Raw genomic sequence first — 16617 nt, 5'->3', positions numbered from 1 at the left:
AAAAGCACTGTATAAATGTAAGGAAATATTATTGTTGTTCAAATTATTGAATAATTATTATTAGAACAAAGTACACAAATTGTATTTTTCTACAAACAAATCTGCTAAAGTTTATATAACTATTCATTTATCAAATAGGCCTACTATTTGAAAAATATAAGTGTTGTTGCTTTTTTAACAAGCAGTGAAGGGTTTGACTGAATCCCTTCGTGTGGTCTCATCAGCCTAAAGAGAAAAAGAATAAATTCAAATCAATCACTTTGTCCCTGGTTTATATGTCTCTTTGGATAGTGTCAACTAAATAAAATATTAGGGATAGTATGAACTCACGCTACACGCCAAAAATACATAAAAGTTCAACAGCGCTCTCTGCTGGTCACAGTGTGCACTTTCCTCAGAGTTGTTTTGTTTAGCCTACTCGCGCCATAGACATATTTACTAGATATCGCAAACAGACCCTGAGAATGCGTCAATACCGACGCCACATTTGTACAGTGCTCCCAGAACAAAAGTCATTCAACCGAACTAGTCAAGACTAGACTTTTGTGTTATGTATGGGTGTAGTAATGAGCAAACAAAGAAAGCATAAAGGCATCACAATTCATAGGTAAGATTTCATTTTTTACATTTTTGTATGTTACAAACTTTTGTGCTTAACAAGTAGCATTATTGATGGTAATACAGTCACTTACTGCACTGATCATAAGGCAAAGTAGTACCAACTCACACCAAATACTAGGCTTATGCTAGTTTTTTTAATAAATAAGCAAACAATGTATTCAAACTTATATTATTGTCAGCTAAGTAACGTTAATGGCTAGTTTTTGAAGTAACTTATAAGGGTGCCTGCGCCTTAATCTCCATCTTAATTAATTGAATATTACAAATGTTATATACCATGTACATCAGAATGGTGAATATGCACACTGAGACGCAGGGACGCACTTGAAAAATGAAGTAAAATTATAATTTATAGTAATAGTAACCACAGGGAAAACTTCAGATCATAGATATACGTCTATATATCTCTAACTCCGGATGGCCAGTCCTCCATTGCAACTTGGGCTCACATTCATTTCAAGGGAGCGCTTCCCTGTACTAAAATGGTGGCTCTACTGACACATTCCTTCCAATAGACAACAACAGCATAGGCAACATTTAATGGAAATAACCAAAACAAAAACTCCAGACTAAAGTCAAGAAAGACAAGGAGCAGAATTCAACAACAAACAACATGTTTATTCAAAACGCATTTACTTCAACATCGAACATTTGTGAAATAATTAAGATAAACACATAGCTGGTTGACATCTGTAGTGTTGAAAACCCTCAAACCTGACATATCCTTCAATATAGCGAAAACGTTTTCAGAGAAGTCATCGAACTAATCAACAATTCGCACGTCGGCATTTATATCCGTTATCAGCACATTAAATCACTAAGAATGCAGAAAAATGTAATTTGCAGGTGAATAATTTATAACATTGGTGTTTTAAAAGCTTATTGTCCTGCTTATTGTAGAAATTCTTTGAAACTCTTTCTGAAATGAACGATATTTCACGCAGCCAGAGAGTGACATCATTTGTAAGCATTCTCAGTAAAAACTACTGAATCCACATCTGAACTCAGCAGTCTATACATACAAGTACATGTAGTGTGTGTTAACGGAAAACGCTTCTCTGGTGATGGATGTGGTGTAAATCAGCTCAATTACCTTCAGTAAATCTATCAGTTACTGCGTATGATTAGTAATGAAATGATGTTTGTTAGTGTTTCTCAGTGAAATGCACTACGTAACTAAGGTCTGCCACAACCAGAAGAAATTGTCCCGATTAAGACATGCTGATCAAACCTCTACTCCTCTTCCTCCTTCTGCTGCTGCAGATGTAAAGGTTTGGTAAAAGGTTTAGCCACTTGAAACGCCATAGAAATACTATTAATGATATGCAGGAGAAGCTTCAGATTTTGGCAACGTCTTTGCTAAAAAACATTCTTTGAAACTCTCCGGTTCTGGTCAACTCTCTTCTTTCACGCACACAAGCGAGCTCACCTGTCATTCTCATGCACGCTCAGTCTGTCATTCATACATATGCACACAATCACCCTCTCAGTGTTTGAGAGAGAAGTCGCCCGTGTTTAGACGAGGCCGAGGCAGTGCTCCGAACATCTCCGTCCCATCGGTGGCTCCTGGGACCAGTAAGGCTTTCATACTCGCAGCTATGTGGTCCAAGTCTGCACAGCCCACCTGAAATCAACAAAAGGTATTAAATAAGACACTTAGACATGACTATCAGACAAAAAAAACTATGAGACCTCTAAAAGACATCTAATAGACATCCAGACATTTGCCTTTTGGGTAAATTTGGTTGAAATCTAATATACATCTAAATATATTCCAAGAATGGATGGAAAGGACACGTAACTAACCCGTTCTCCACTGTGCGAGTCTCCCTGAGGGGCATGATTGTTCCTGTAGCCCCACACCGGAACTGACACAGGCAATGAACGAGCCATTGACATGGGGTTGGAGGAGCGGGATGCCAAGTGACCCATTGCCATACCACGAGGAGGCGGTGGTGCTTCCTCACTCAGAGAACCTGACGGCAATAAAACAGATATAAATAAATGGATGACAGCAATAAAACACATTTATGCTACAGCTCCTGAGATAATCATCTCTATAAACAGCACTTAGTACGGTACATGGCGAGTCACGGTGTTATTTCCTCATACAGCACTTCTACTTCTTTCATGTGTTTTTCCGATCTATTGAGATTAATGAAGGAGGATTTTAATATAACGATGCATATGTTGGTACTGTAACTAATATTATATTTTAGAGAATAGCTTTCATAAGCAAGACCTTTTTTTTAAAGCTTTTGAATGACATTTTACAGCAATAATGTGAAAAAAATTTTCAATTTAAATGTAATCTTTAATCTGAATTTTCAGAAATATTTCTTATATTCTGATCTGATGCTCAAGAAACATTTTAAACTATTGTCATTAGGCATGTTTGCATCCTAAGATGCAAATTTACTGCGCAAAACTGGAATATCTTATAAAAGACATGCGAATAAAGCCGCATTTCCATCCAACGAGTCAAAGACAACAGAATCGTCACTTCCTGATTAACTCTTGCCAAATATCAAAAGTAAAGACGGAATTTGCTGCGATAGGAAAAGCTGCGTTAATCATTTTGTTGTTAAATAAATTGCTTTTGTCTCGGAAAAGAATGCCGAAATGCAATCAACGGGTGGTGGCATTTGAAGGCGTGACATGCAAAGCAAAGACGCTCTTGATTCTGGAGGTCATTAACAATATAATAACACGAATACTGAAACAGTTAAGGCATTTTAGAACAACCAATACAACATTTCAGATGTTTTACAGTGTGCTCAGCCTGCTGGTTTGTCTATTCACACACATTTTTATCACCACATGATCTCTTATAACAAAAATCACATGACTTTTTTTAATACGCATATTGGAATTTGTTCTGTAAAAGTGTTTCCATTGCAGTTTATGTAATTTTTTTCTTATTAAATAAAAAGTTTATGCTATTCAGTTATTTGCATACATTTTTATGCACATTTTCAAAATGTATGTGCATCTTGGTGATTTCATTTTTTATTTTTTATATTACGCATATCCAAAATGCACATAAAAATAGGTGAATGGAAACATAACTAATGTTTAAAACAGTTGTGCTGCTCAATGTCTTATTTTTTTCAATATTTTCCTTTTAAGCTTTTTTTGTAATTATCTTTCAAAACATTAAAACATCTCATTACAGACCAAAGTGTCCCTGCTGAAATAATAATAATAATCTTTCAAATAAAAAAGTATATTTATTTGTATATGCTCGTTTTTACTATTTTACTATTCAAATGATTTCTTTTTTAAAAACCATTGATAATTTTAAGTAAATATTTCAAAACTAAATAGCCTGTAATCTATTCTTCACAATTCAATTTAAATGTTCTGAAACATAAACATGAAGAAAACATGCTATAAAATAATTTGACAGAATTTTATATTGCTACATTTCAGGGCTTAGCGATTTGGCCTAAAATCTATATTTCGATTAATTGAACATATTAACTCGATAACTATTAAAAACAATTTGTTTATTTATTTTAATTTTTTTTTGCCCTTATAGTTTACTGGCAGTAAATATGCTCACATATTACAGATGGGAAATTTCTGAATGAAGGTGAATGGAGATTTTTTGAATGAAGGCTGAATTACTTGATTTTAAAATAATTAAAGGAAACACACTATCTACTATCTATGATTATTTATTGGCCATCAATGTAAAACAACTAAAATTAAAACACATATTGCCTAAAATAAAGTCTTAAACAGTTTTTACTTTTTAAAAAAAAGTGAAAATAACTTGCACTTTTTGAAACAAAATTAATTATTTTGAATGTTTTTAAATTGAAAATAGATAATAAGCAGTATCTCTTTTAAATAACTCCTGTTTATCCTGTAAATAACATTTAAAACTGCATTTCTAGCATCTTCGATAAACAAATACTTTAATGTAAATAATAATTTTAATGTAATGGAAAATATGCCATCTTAAGGCATCTCTGCTTCCAATCATCGTGTAGACCATGCGAAGTCTGCGCCGGACCATACCCGTGCGTTTGATGCAGAAGTATAAATCAGCCTTAACAGAGCGAGGTTACTTGACTCCACACATGGTAGAGAAAGTAATTTTAAAAATTGACTAGGAAAAATTTGATTGTTTATATGTTCTTAATGTCAATTCCTATTATCTTTCGATTAATCGACCAGCCCAACTACATTTTTAAATGAATAAAAACAATATTATTAACAACATAAATAAATCACCATCAGTGCTCTCCTCCTCCCCATCAGACTCAAAGAAGGGCTCGCAGTCCCGGGACAGAGAGTCCTCATCCATTGAGAAGACACCTAAGAAACACAATTGAATTTGGATGACCTTCAGCAATGCCAAACCACATCTCCTTCTGAGAAAACAAAGCCAATTTACCTGCCGATTCATTCAGGTTACGTCTCCTTCCATCCAAATCTTCTTCCTCATCGTCTTCATCTTCTTCCTCCAAGTCCACTATTTCTGGTCCCTCTCTTGCCCTCTCTCGTTCCTCCATTGCAGCTTTCTCTCTGTCACGCTCTCCGTTTCCATGTTGACCGACTGACAGGCCAATGGCAGCAGCCGAACTGTAGATGGACGGGTAGCTCTGAGAATAGAGCCTCATGTTCGGACTAACAGTACCGACTCCATCTCCAGTCAAGCTCTTTGAAGAAAGAATACCATAAAGGCATGTTTACAATGGACAATAAAAGTGTTTAAAAATCTGCATAAATATAAACAAATGAGTCCACAACACAACTATGATATTGGTGGGACAGTAAAATGATATCTTCGAAAACACATTTTTTACAAACAAAACCTATTCTCTTTAAAAAAAAAAAATTTAAAAAAAAGCTTGTCGCTAATATTATTACGATCACAATTATCATTCTTGGTGTGGACGGGCCTTAAATGATAAGGTGTTTCAATCAAGTGTGCTTCATATTAGGGCTGCACGATATTAAAAAAAATCGATTGAATTGCGATAGAAACACAACTTAACTAGATATGTTGAATAACTATTTGGAAAGAATTTATCATTTTAGATTGATTGGAATAATTATGTAGGGGAGTGAATATGCATAAAATATAAGAAACAATCTACAGGCAGAGACTAAATCAATACAGAAAAAGATCCAAATTAAATAAACAGCTTTTGATTGTTTTCATAGTCTTCAAACTGTATTCAGGTCAGTTGGTATTTCTGAATTGAATAAGCTAAATTGTCTGTTGTGTATGGGTGTTTCCCAGTACTGGGTTGCAGCTGGAAGGGCATCCACTGCGTAAAACATATGCTGGATAAGTTAATGGTTCATTTCGCTGTGGCGACCCCTTCAAATTAGTCATGGCCCAAAATATTTATAAATTTTTTTTCCCCACTACAGTCCAATCAAAATTTGTCATATTTTTTTATTTATCGTTAAGGATTAAGGAATTGCTATTTATATGTTTGTTAATACCTTTTATTTTATTTAGCCATATAATCTATTATGCACTTTTTAAAATAATTCTTATTATTGGTTTCCCTGGTGCAGGATGGTGAGTTTTCTTTTTTTAACACTATACAGTATGCTAAAATCAGTATGCGAGCCGAGTAGTAGGTCCGAATTCATAGAATTCGAAAATCAGTATGCGAGAAGTACCTGAAAGACCTACTACTTCCGGTGAGATTCTAAAGTGCGCATCCCATGCATACTATGCTCTCCCATGATGCCCCATGAGAGAATTCATGAATGGGAGTAAAGCAACGCAACTGACGCAGGTAGGTCATGCGATTATGACAAAATGGCGGATGTAGTACGTCCAAATTCCATTCGTACTTCTTACATTCATACTGTATAGAGCGTACTTATCTTAAAGCCGAGTAGTAAGTTTAAATTCAAATTCAGTACCTACTGAGTAGTAAGCGGTTTCGGACGCAACCCATGTCTGCGATCAAAACAGATGAAATCCCTAACAGTAATAAATCACCACTAACCAGCCTATCAGATGGCATGTCCACGCCCAGTTTGGCTCCGCCCTCATCTGTATTCATCCTTGTGTGTCTCTGTGCCATCAATACAGTGGTGGAGTGCAGAACGGCGATGTCATCCACGTATCGCCGTGACGACTCAGCCAACGCCCCTTGACCCCATACATGATATTCATAATCAAACTTCTTGCTTCCAGACGTCCCACCTCCTTCATGATTCCTCTGTCCTTCCACCTCAATCCCGGACGGATGGAACTTTTTATACGCAGTCAGAATAGCCAAATCACATCCAGACGTCTGACTGTACGCCTCTGCGGCTGCAAGCAGCGCCAACCAGCACTCTTTGTGATTATCAGGGATCTCGGGGTTCGAGGATTTGGCGACAGAGGCCATGATGTGTTTATGCATCAAATATGGCTCTGCTGAACTGTTTTTTGGAATGTTGAAATGCTGGCGTATGTGAATGTATGCACTTATGAAATGTGTTTTTGAGGATAGCACTCTTTGGTAATGAGAACTTGGTTTAGATAATGCTGATGGGACTATTAGAAGAGGCACATTTGAAATGGGTGATGGTGTATGCGTGCATGAGAGAGCTAGGGGAGAGATGGGAGGACGTCACCACTTGCTGATGTTACCTAGAAAAGAACAGATAATAAGCATACATTTAATGAAAATGGAAACATGGGACACTTTCTAGTTCAGTAGTCAAAATATCATTGTAAATAGTGAATATTTACTCTTACAAACAGATCAAAACAGTTTTATGTAACAACTAACATTATAAAACAGAATAGATAAGAAGTAAGCATGTTCAGGCTCGTCCTTTTAGAAAGGCGCGTATTTATTAAAAGGGGGAAAAAATGCATTTTAGAGCACAATAAGTGTGCTTTCTGCATATTTACCTGCTATATAACTGTTTTTATCATAACCATTTTTACTTTCAAACATGAGGTATGCAGTGTGTTTGTGGGCATTACAGGGTTGCAATTAAAGACGTTTAAAACAATGCAGCACCCTTTTCAGAGCATGTTTTAATGTACATAAAGCCAGGGTGCGAATTAAAGGGTGGTTTGGCGGGGTAATCATTTATTGCTTGATCAATATTTATTGAAATTTATGATATAAGAAATGTATTGCTAATTATTGCTTGCATAATATTAATGCTTAAATAATATTAATAATTAAAACAATAGATAACTGAAATATACATTTGACCACCTTTGTAATGGTCTATACCAGTGGTTCTCAAACTGTGGTAAGTGTACCACTAGTGGTACGCGGGCCTCCTTCTAGTGCTGCGCGGAAGAATACTGAATAATGAAACAAAAAAACAACAACTCAGTTTTAGGCTAATTTATCTGGATGTGATTCAAATGTAGCGGGACACAGAACATAGACTCAAGCAGCTTTGCCATACTTGAAGATGGAGCTAAAATATAGCCTAATTAAAGTTAGTCTCTGTATGCAGTTAACATAAACTGCGGTCCACTTAAGATGAGATCTTAAATCTGCACGTATGAATGGATAAATCACGTATGAATTGGTCAAGCAGTGTATTTATGCATGTAATCATTCACATTTCTGACACACATACTGTAAAAAAAACTAGCTGGATCTAATTTCTAATGTATATACGTATAATATATAATGTAATTCCAAATCATTCATTTTAAAATACAAAATGTTTAGATTTCAAAGATATGCAAATATGTCATGTGTACATGCAACATATTTCAAAATTTATCAAAATGGTTATTATATGAATATGATGACATACAGCCAATATTTATGAGGTCCAAGCAACATTTCCAGGTTTTGATAAATAGTTTACTATTTGTTAATACTTTACAGTTAACTACAGCAGTTTTATTTTACTTTAAGAACACTAGCCTACCATCTTCACTTTTAAAAGTACACTTTAAACGTTGACTTTTTATTTATTTATTTTTACCTTTAAGAACAGTAGTGTTAATGTTCAAACTATTTATGAGTTTAAAGTGACTGACATTAATAATGGGAATTAATCTGCCTCGTCATTATGGTGGTACTTGGAGAGAATTTTTTTCTGAGTTGGTACATGATGAAAAAAGTTTGACAACCACTAGTCTATACCATTGTGAATGCATGTTTGCGTCAAAAAATATTGATTTAGCAGTTTGGAACGGGCAAATCTAGAGAACCAATAGACAGCATAAAAAACATTTCTAGTAAACTAGGCATTTGTACTGCAAGATATGATTCGAACGGTATTATAAACTTGGATAAAAATATCATGGTTTGATGGTCTCATGATTACTGCTCTAAAATATATTCTTTTTTTAATGTCTGGGTTAAAAACAAAAACTTTTTCCCCTTTGAACACAATATAATTCATTTTGAGAAACATTTAATGCATTTTCAACAGTAAACATGTCAGGCTAAATAATTCAAATAAATCATTGACTTCTGCTGTCTTCATTTGTTGAAAAAACACTGATTTCTGTAAAATTTAAAACGGCATCTTTGAATATCTTTTCTGCTGGAGATACTGTTGTCCTAAAAAATTGTTTTTTTTTTTAAATATATAAAAAAACAATCTTACACATACTTTAGGAATGATATAGCAGAATATTTTGGCAGTTTTAAAGGCTTGAATTTTTCAAACCATGCCTACTGTATGAGTACGTAAAACATGATGTATAGATTGTATTTTATTATACACTTTCTTGCAGATGGAATTTAAACAGTAAAATAAAAAAATACATCTTTCATGGTCATCCTTAAATAGGTTTATTTAAATTATAAAAAATATTTTGAAATCGTCAAATGTATAATTCACACCCTACATAAAGCCAATACAGGCTTTTGGAAAAAAAGACATTGCAATATTTTATTTACTACAATATATTGTGATATAAATGCAATTTGACCAAATGACTTAAATAGCTTGTGAAAAATTCATAATTTAGGATCAATTTGGGATTGATTGCTGCTGTAGGGGGTGTATTTGCGTAAAATATAGGCATATTTTAAAAATGACAAGCAAAGTTAAAAAAAAAAATTCAAACAAACTATGCTTTATGATTCTGATAGGGAGTCAAACAGTATTCATAAACAGAAATTAAATAATCACTGTATAATAACAACAACCCAACAATGTATCATTTTCATTGAGTAAATAATTATATAATGTACATTTAAGCTACAAATGTTCAATTTATTGTGCCCAAATTACTTAAATTTGCATAAATGATGACAGTCACAGGCCTTAAAACACATGCAAATAATAAGGTTAAAATTTAAAACGACTCCACTATGTTGTTAACTGTAATGTCTGGTCAACTATTATCCCAACTACATTGCAGATCCCTGCGTAGTGACTATTGCGCACTCGCACATTGTGATATTGATGCTGAAATTATATATTGTGTGCAGCCCTACAACCACAATTACTTTCTTTACCATGAATTTGTAGAATGTGGATATTATGAAAATGGGCGGTGGGATGGCACATTGAGTAGCACTGTTGCCTCGCAGCAAGAAGTTGGCATTTCCATGTGGTGTTTGTATGTTCTCCCCGTGTTCACGTATGTTTCCTTCCGCTGCTCTGGTTTCCCCCACAAGTCCAAAGACATGCGCTATAGGTGAATGGGGTAGGTTAAATTGAGTATAAAACATATAAAAAGTGTGTATAGGTGTTTCCCAGTGCAGCTGGAAGGGCATCCGCTGCGTAAAACATGCTAGATAAGTAGGTGGTTCATTCCGCTGTGGTAACCCTCGATTAATAAAGGGACTAAGCCTAAAAGAAAATGAATGAATGAATATTTTGAAACCTATAATGGCATGCCTTTTGATAAATGATGATAATAGTATCTGCTCTTGTTCAGCTTCAGATCTTCATAGCTGAAGTAGCAAAGGTTTTGTATTTGTTAACCATGCTCTGCAACAGGGACATTTCTGAGTGCCCAAAATCATGAACCACCCCCAAGTAAACAGGGACAGCTGCTCCTGCTATAATAAAATGTATATATAAAGTGATATATTTATATGCATATATCGAACTTACATGGGCGAAACAAACATGCACTTTGATTTGTAAGTGCAGATCAACTTGAAAACCTGTTTGGTCATCAAACTCGTCAAGTACTGTTCCTTAAACCCCCACTCAGATTGATAGCTACGCCTCCATTCCCTCACACGTGCAGCACACGTACACGTATGTTTGGGACGTACTCTTGTAAATGAGAATTAGTTTTTGTAAATGGCTAAAAGAAATATTTTCGAGGCCTGTTGTGCAGCGAATCTGTGCGTCTCTCGCATTTTCGGGACAGACTGGCAGCCAGGCTTGATTTCTGCAGCTTTTGTTTGTCACTGTCAGCTTTAATATGCACTTCATCAGCCAGTATTAGTAGCGAAGCAGAGGGTTTATGCACTACAACATGATCTGATTTAGAGCTTGTTGATCAGTTGACTGGTAAGTAGCCAAGTGAAATACACAGGCCAATGGGCTCCAGCATTAGCAGTGCTGCTAAAATGTATTATGCTTCATCAAAACTGCATCGGGTCGATTCGAGAAAAGAACAACGAGAAGTTGACTTACTCTCTTAATATCCTCCCGCCTCTACCACAGTCGTCCTTTTCTTCAAACTTTTACGCCCTCTTTATTCGGAGCTTTCTGCCCGTGCCTGTCTCTCCCCTAGACTCCAGTGCAGCGACGCTCACAGCGCTGTTTACAGTAGGAACGGACCAGGGTTGCCAGATTGCGCAGGAGAAACACGCAAATGCTTTGAAAAACAAGCTCAAAACAACCGACCTATTTTTCATGCCTTCTTTGTGGGGGGTTGATCGATTAGCATAAAAACTCAAAACACCTCAATTTACCAAGCGTTTTCAATGTTTTACAACCATTAACAACAGTTTATGCCAGATCATCATGCAAAGGACTCCAATCCTGAAATAGATTTTTTCACTTATATGTGTACTGTAGAAAACAGTTATTATGAATATGTGTGAAAAGCATTCTCAGTAATGGGTTGCAGCTGGAAGGGAATTCACTGCCCAAAACAATTGCTGGATAAGTTGGTGGTTCATTCCGCTGTGGCGACCCCTGATTAATAAAGGGACTAAATCAAAAAGAAAATGAATGAATGTGTGAAATGCAATTAACATGATACTTAGTTTGACATAGCTTTATGAGATTGTAAAAAAAAACTGCTATTGCAATATTTTTTGCTATATATATATATATATATATATATATATATATATATATATATATATATATATATATATATATATATATATATATATATATATATTTAATATATATGAATTTAATTTCAAAAGATAACTATTTAAAAAACTCACAATTTTACATTGATCTGCATAAAATATACACAATTATACAAAAATACACAAAATAATATCATTTAAAGCACAGATGAAAACAATTGAACAAAGATAAAAAAAAATAATAAACAAAACTGTGGTTTTTGGTGGAGTTATAACAGTATTGAGATATATAAATTTAATAATCAAATGTAAAATAACAGGGTCTTCTGTTTATAAATATATAATTTTTCAATGTTATTGTTATATAATTTATACACGTCTACTATAGACAAATTACCAGTTTGTAAACATTTAGGTTGCAAAACAAAAACCGGGAGCACTAGCATTTACAGCGAGGGAATAACATCCGATGCGGTACAGAGTTTGTTGCTGTTTTAGAGATAAGTTATATTGATTACATTCATTCATTCATTTTCTCTTCAGCTTAGTCCCTTTATTAATGAGCCGCCAACTTATCCAGCAAATGTTCTACTCTGCGGATGCCCTCTTGGCTGCAACCCATCACTGGGAAACATCCAAACATACTAATTCACACACATACATACGGCCAGTTTAGCTTAACCAATTCACCTGTACCGCATGTCTTTTGACTTGTGGGGAAAACCGGAGCACGGGGAGAACATGCAAACTCCACACGGAAATGCCTACTGACCCAGCCGAGGCTCGAACCAGCGACCTTATTGCTGTGAGGAGAACATGCTACCCACTGCGCCACCATGCATCTATATTGATTACATATTATATATTATTTACATAATGCTTTCAGCGTATTATAACAGCTTGTCACCCAGTGATAAGCACAGTTACTTGGCAAAATTAACATTAAAGTGAACGGCGTTCATCTTACAGGATCATTTGCGATAGCACCTCCCAATGGATATTGGATAAGACGAAATGGCCAAGCATCCAGCCCAAAATATACAACCATACAAGAGAGAAGTTAAAAGCCTACAAGTCTTTGGATGCCTACAATTTTGTTCTGTGTGGTCATGCTCAAGAAAAAATGTTCCATCATTACCAGATTCAAAACTTTGTGGTGCTAAAAAACAAGGTTCTGCCTAGCCAAAGACAAGGAAAAAAGACAGAGCGATACAAGGCCTGGGTAATCATCAAGAAGCAAAACAACTGCCTTCTCACAGCGAACTGCACCTGTACGGCAGGGTATGTGAACTTACATTTTTACATTTCATTCTAAGCATTCAGTGCCCACAGTTCACCATATTTGTTTTTGCTGAAATCATTGCTGCAATCAAAAACGAGTAATGTGTATGATTCAGCATAGTGTCAACTTACCTGATAAGAAATAAGAACTTCAGAGTCGAGCATTTTTGATTAGGTCCTCACTCCATTCAACTCTTAAGATGGCAGTTAGTCAAAGACGTCTGCGGTTGGCATTAAAAGCAGTGTGGTGTATGGTAAAATTTAATTTTCTATTTTTGGACATTTTGTAATTTGGCATCCATACCGCACAACACGACATGTTTTACAAGTTTTGCACCTGTCATTTTTTGCTACTGGTATGCGAGGTTGAACCTGTGGGACGTGTGACGTAGTTTGGTAATTCCCCTATTAATTCTTCTATTTATAAACATATAAACCCAATCAATTGAATATAATCTAATTTTTAAATCAGAAAATGTTAAAATCTCTTGGGTCCAAATTGTTTAAATTAACTTGAAATCTTTTGGGATCCTGCAATGTGACTATTGCTGTTTCGCACATTGCATTATCGATGCTAAAGCGATATATTGTGCAGCCCTACTTTGACACATATCACATTTTTATCCACTACCACACTGTCCTGTTTTTTTTATCTTATTTATTTTTAATGAATGAAACTATAAAAAGTAAAATCAATAGATTAACAAATGCTGCAAAACTGCAATTAAAACTGCAACACAATAACCTTTTCAATGCTAACATTTTTATGAACAGTAGCACAGACTTGATTGGTGATTATAATAAATTATTTTTATAGGCTGTATTTCATCTAAACCTATTTTGTTACAGTCGATCTGAATATTCTATTCTAAACAATATTATCACCTCTAAAATTAAATTTCTCAATATTTATAATCCATATTCTTCATAGGGACAAAGAGTCTATCTAATAAATTATTATTTTCTTTGTTGCACATACATGTCTGTAACTTAAGCATATAAAAATGTAATAGGGCCTACATAAGCCATAGAAATAGGCATATTTGCATAGTGGAGCTAGAAAAATATCAAAACCGTTCATTTATTCTGGATAAAATATGCATAATGCTAACACAAAACACTGCTCGAATCCATGCGCAAAACCTATCCAGTCAAGTAAAAGACTAGAATACGTGTAATAAGCGGATTTGGCAACATTGAAAAGGACGCACGCGCGATGGTTGGTATACATGCGTCAACACATTTGCAGAGGTAATACTCGGAAAGAAAGAGAGAAAAACAATTTAATAAAGCTGATAAAATTTTTATGATGTTTTACTGCACTCACCAGTAGCTATTTTGCTTAGGCTACTTCAGAGAGTTAGATTAGATTTTCATATTAAAGATTTTTGAGCACAATAACAGCACACAATATCGTTATTCGAATTATAGTATGGTATATTTGAATTATAGTGTCATTAAGAATCTCACAATTAATTATTATCAATTTAAAGAAAAACTCATTTGAATTCTGACAATTTACTTACTCCAAATTTCTCCTAGATGCCCTTTCAGCTGCAAGCCAGTACTGGGAAACACCCACACACACTCATACACTGGCCAATTTAGCTAATTTAATTCACCTATCGCGCATGTCTTTGGAATGTGGGGGAAACCGGAGCACCCTGAGGAAACCCACACCAATAAGAGGAGAACATGCAAATTCCACAAAGAAATGCCTACTGGCTCAGCCAGGACTTGAACCAGCGACCTTCTTGCTGTGAGGCAACAGTGCTAACCACTGAGCCACCGCGTCGCCCCATCTGTAAATGTTTGCAGAAATTAAAATAAGAATAAAATAATCAAATTGTGTATTAAGATATATAAATACGCTAGTAAAAAAGAAACAAAGAAAATTTCTTCAAATAATCAAAATGTATTATAAAACCTAAAATATCAATATCAATCCCCCAAAAAACTTTTCTCAAAATAAAAATATAACAATTTGATTAAACTAAACAAAGCAATAAAGATGAGTTATTTACTAATACTATTTTAAATAAGTAAATAAATAGAAATAATCAATTATATAATACTATGATGAATAGAAAAGAATGCAATGAAACCAATTCTTATATAAAGTAATATTTTACACAAATGTATACTATTAAATTTACAATGTATACATTGCATTGGGTCTTTATACAAGAAACTATAGATCCCTTTACACTTTTACTTACATAAGAATTGGGGGGTTTGTAACATCCCTGAAAGCCCCAAGTTAAATTTGATCTGCTCTATGATTTTGGTGTCTGATGCACTATAGATCATTATCATCCTAAAATTAACAAATACATTCTAAACACACTGCATTTAAAATCTGATTAAAACCCACCCTCAACATAATCAGAAGATTTGTCATAGTTTCTGAGTATCTGATTGGCTGATGCCTAGGTGGGCGGTGTTATCCAGTGGAAAAAAACGGAAGTGAGATTGTTTTGGTGAAACTACGTGAACACAGGAGGAGGAATGGAGGCGAAGCCAGAGAGTCACAAGGTAAGCGGTGATAGTGTTTGTCAGTAAACATAATTTAGTTCGACGGTGTCACTTTTGTCACGACACAGCCTTAAACTTTATAGGCGTTTTTTTACCTTCTTCACGTATTTACGTAACGTTGTGTTCACGTAGCAGATATTCTTTTCCACAACTGGAGCTAGTTAGCGATAGCTCAAGCTGATGACTGACATGTCTGATGATTTAGTCACTGGCGTATCTTTACAATTGACTGACACTTTAAATACCATGACCGTCGCCCATTGGGCAACACGTTCAGGTCATCCAAGTCACTGAATGACGAGGCTGGTCAAACCAGTTAACTTGGAGAGCTTTGCATATCAGAACCCGAAGCATAAAACTAGCAGCTGGATCCACACTACCTCTTTTCTTCTCTATGTTGCTTGTCTAATTGCTGAGATACACAACTCAACTGCTACAATTCACTTGTGTATATAAGGAAATATTTATTGTACAGTATTACAAAAACAGTTTGTTATTGTTTTGTATGAGAAAAACATTAAACTTCATTGTCTGTTTATTGCTATATGTTCATCAGTACGTACAGACATCTTAATTCAAATGATTAATCCATAGCTTTTGTTGACATCTATTCCCACTGTAAATGTGTAATGCATTATGTCATTCATCAGCTGATCTTTGAGAAGGAGGGAGTTTACCTTCACACCAATGCCAAAAGAAGCAATCAGGACACAACCATCCCTGGATTCATCCGGATAGTTGAGCGGGTATGATTATTTTAAAACACCCGCTGTTTTGTTTTATTGATGTTGACATATTTTAGCATGATGTCAGTGATATCTGATAACTGAATGTACAAAACCTGAGATTGTTATGACTTTAAACAGGATGGAGAACCGGCGCTAGAATGGAGTCCTGTTGAGGATGATGGGAGAAATGCTCCTGCTGTCTTCTACACCAAGAAGGTTGGTAAAACAGAAGAGGATGGGGCATTCAGTACACTTTTTTT

General features: G+C 35.0%; 2 protein-coding genes across 4 annotated transcripts in view; one reads left to right on the top strand and one right to left on the bottom strand.

Moving 5' to 3' along the window:
* Positions 1–1218: 1218 nt before the first annotated feature.
* On the bottom strand, positions 1219–11286 carry akt1s1 (AKT1 substrate 1 (proline-rich)). Of its 2 annotated transcripts, XM_073944553.1 has the most exons (7): positions 11182–11286; positions 7839–7912; positions 6606–7237; positions 5027–5291; positions 4864–4947; positions 2428–2597; positions 1219–2245 (listed from the first exon to the last, which is right to left on the bottom strand). In XM_073944553.1, the coding sequence occupies exons 3-7, from the start codon at positions 7005–7007 to the stop codon at positions 2108–2110; spliced, it is 1059 nt and encodes a 352-aa protein (XP_073800654.1). In that variant the 5' UTR covers positions 7008–7237; positions 7839–7912; positions 11182–11286; the 3' UTR covers positions 1219–2107. The 2 variants fall into 2 exon arrangements, with proteins under 2 accessions (XP_073800654.1, XP_692511.3); XM_687419.11 differs by lacking the exon at positions 7839–7912.
* A 4290-nt stretch (positions 11287–15576) lies between these two features.
* tbc1d17 (TBC1 domain family, member 17) overlaps positions 15577–16617 on the top strand; it is a 14748-nt gene continuing 13707 nt past the window's right edge. The window contains exons 1-3 of one of the 2 annotated variants that reach the window (XM_005163947.6): positions 15577–15629; positions 16280–16375; positions 16496–16573. In XM_005163947.6, the coding sequence (XP_005164004.2) occupies positions 15603–15629; positions 16280–16375; positions 16496–16573 (201 nt within the window). In that variant the 5' untranslated portion in view covers positions 15577–15602. 2 annotated transcript variants of the gene reach the window in all.

The sequence above is a fragment of the Danio rerio genome, chromosome 3 (genome assembly GCF_049306965.1).
Source record: "Danio rerio strain Tuebingen ecotype United States chromosome 3, GRCz12tu, whole genome shotgun sequence".
NCBI lineage: Eukaryota > Metazoa > Chordata > Actinopteri > Cypriniformes > Danionidae > Danio > Danio rerio.
This window is presented reverse-complemented; position numbering and strand designations above follow the sequence as displayed.

Excerpts from the sequence above, each read along its gene's own strand:
- akt1s1 (XM_073944553.1), bottom strand. The coding sequence starts at position 7,007 with ATGCATAAACACATCATGGCCTCTGTCGCCAAATCCTCGAACCCCGAG. Across the intron at positions 4,948-5,026 it reads TAACCTGAATGAATCGGCAG|GTGTCTTCTCAATGGATGAG; the intron begins GTAAATTGGCTT and ends TGTGTTTCTTAG. Across the intron at positions 2,246-2,427 it reads ACTCGCACAGTGGAGAACGG|GTGGGCTGTGCAGACTTGGA; the intron begins GTTAGTTACGTG and ends TGTTGATTTCAG.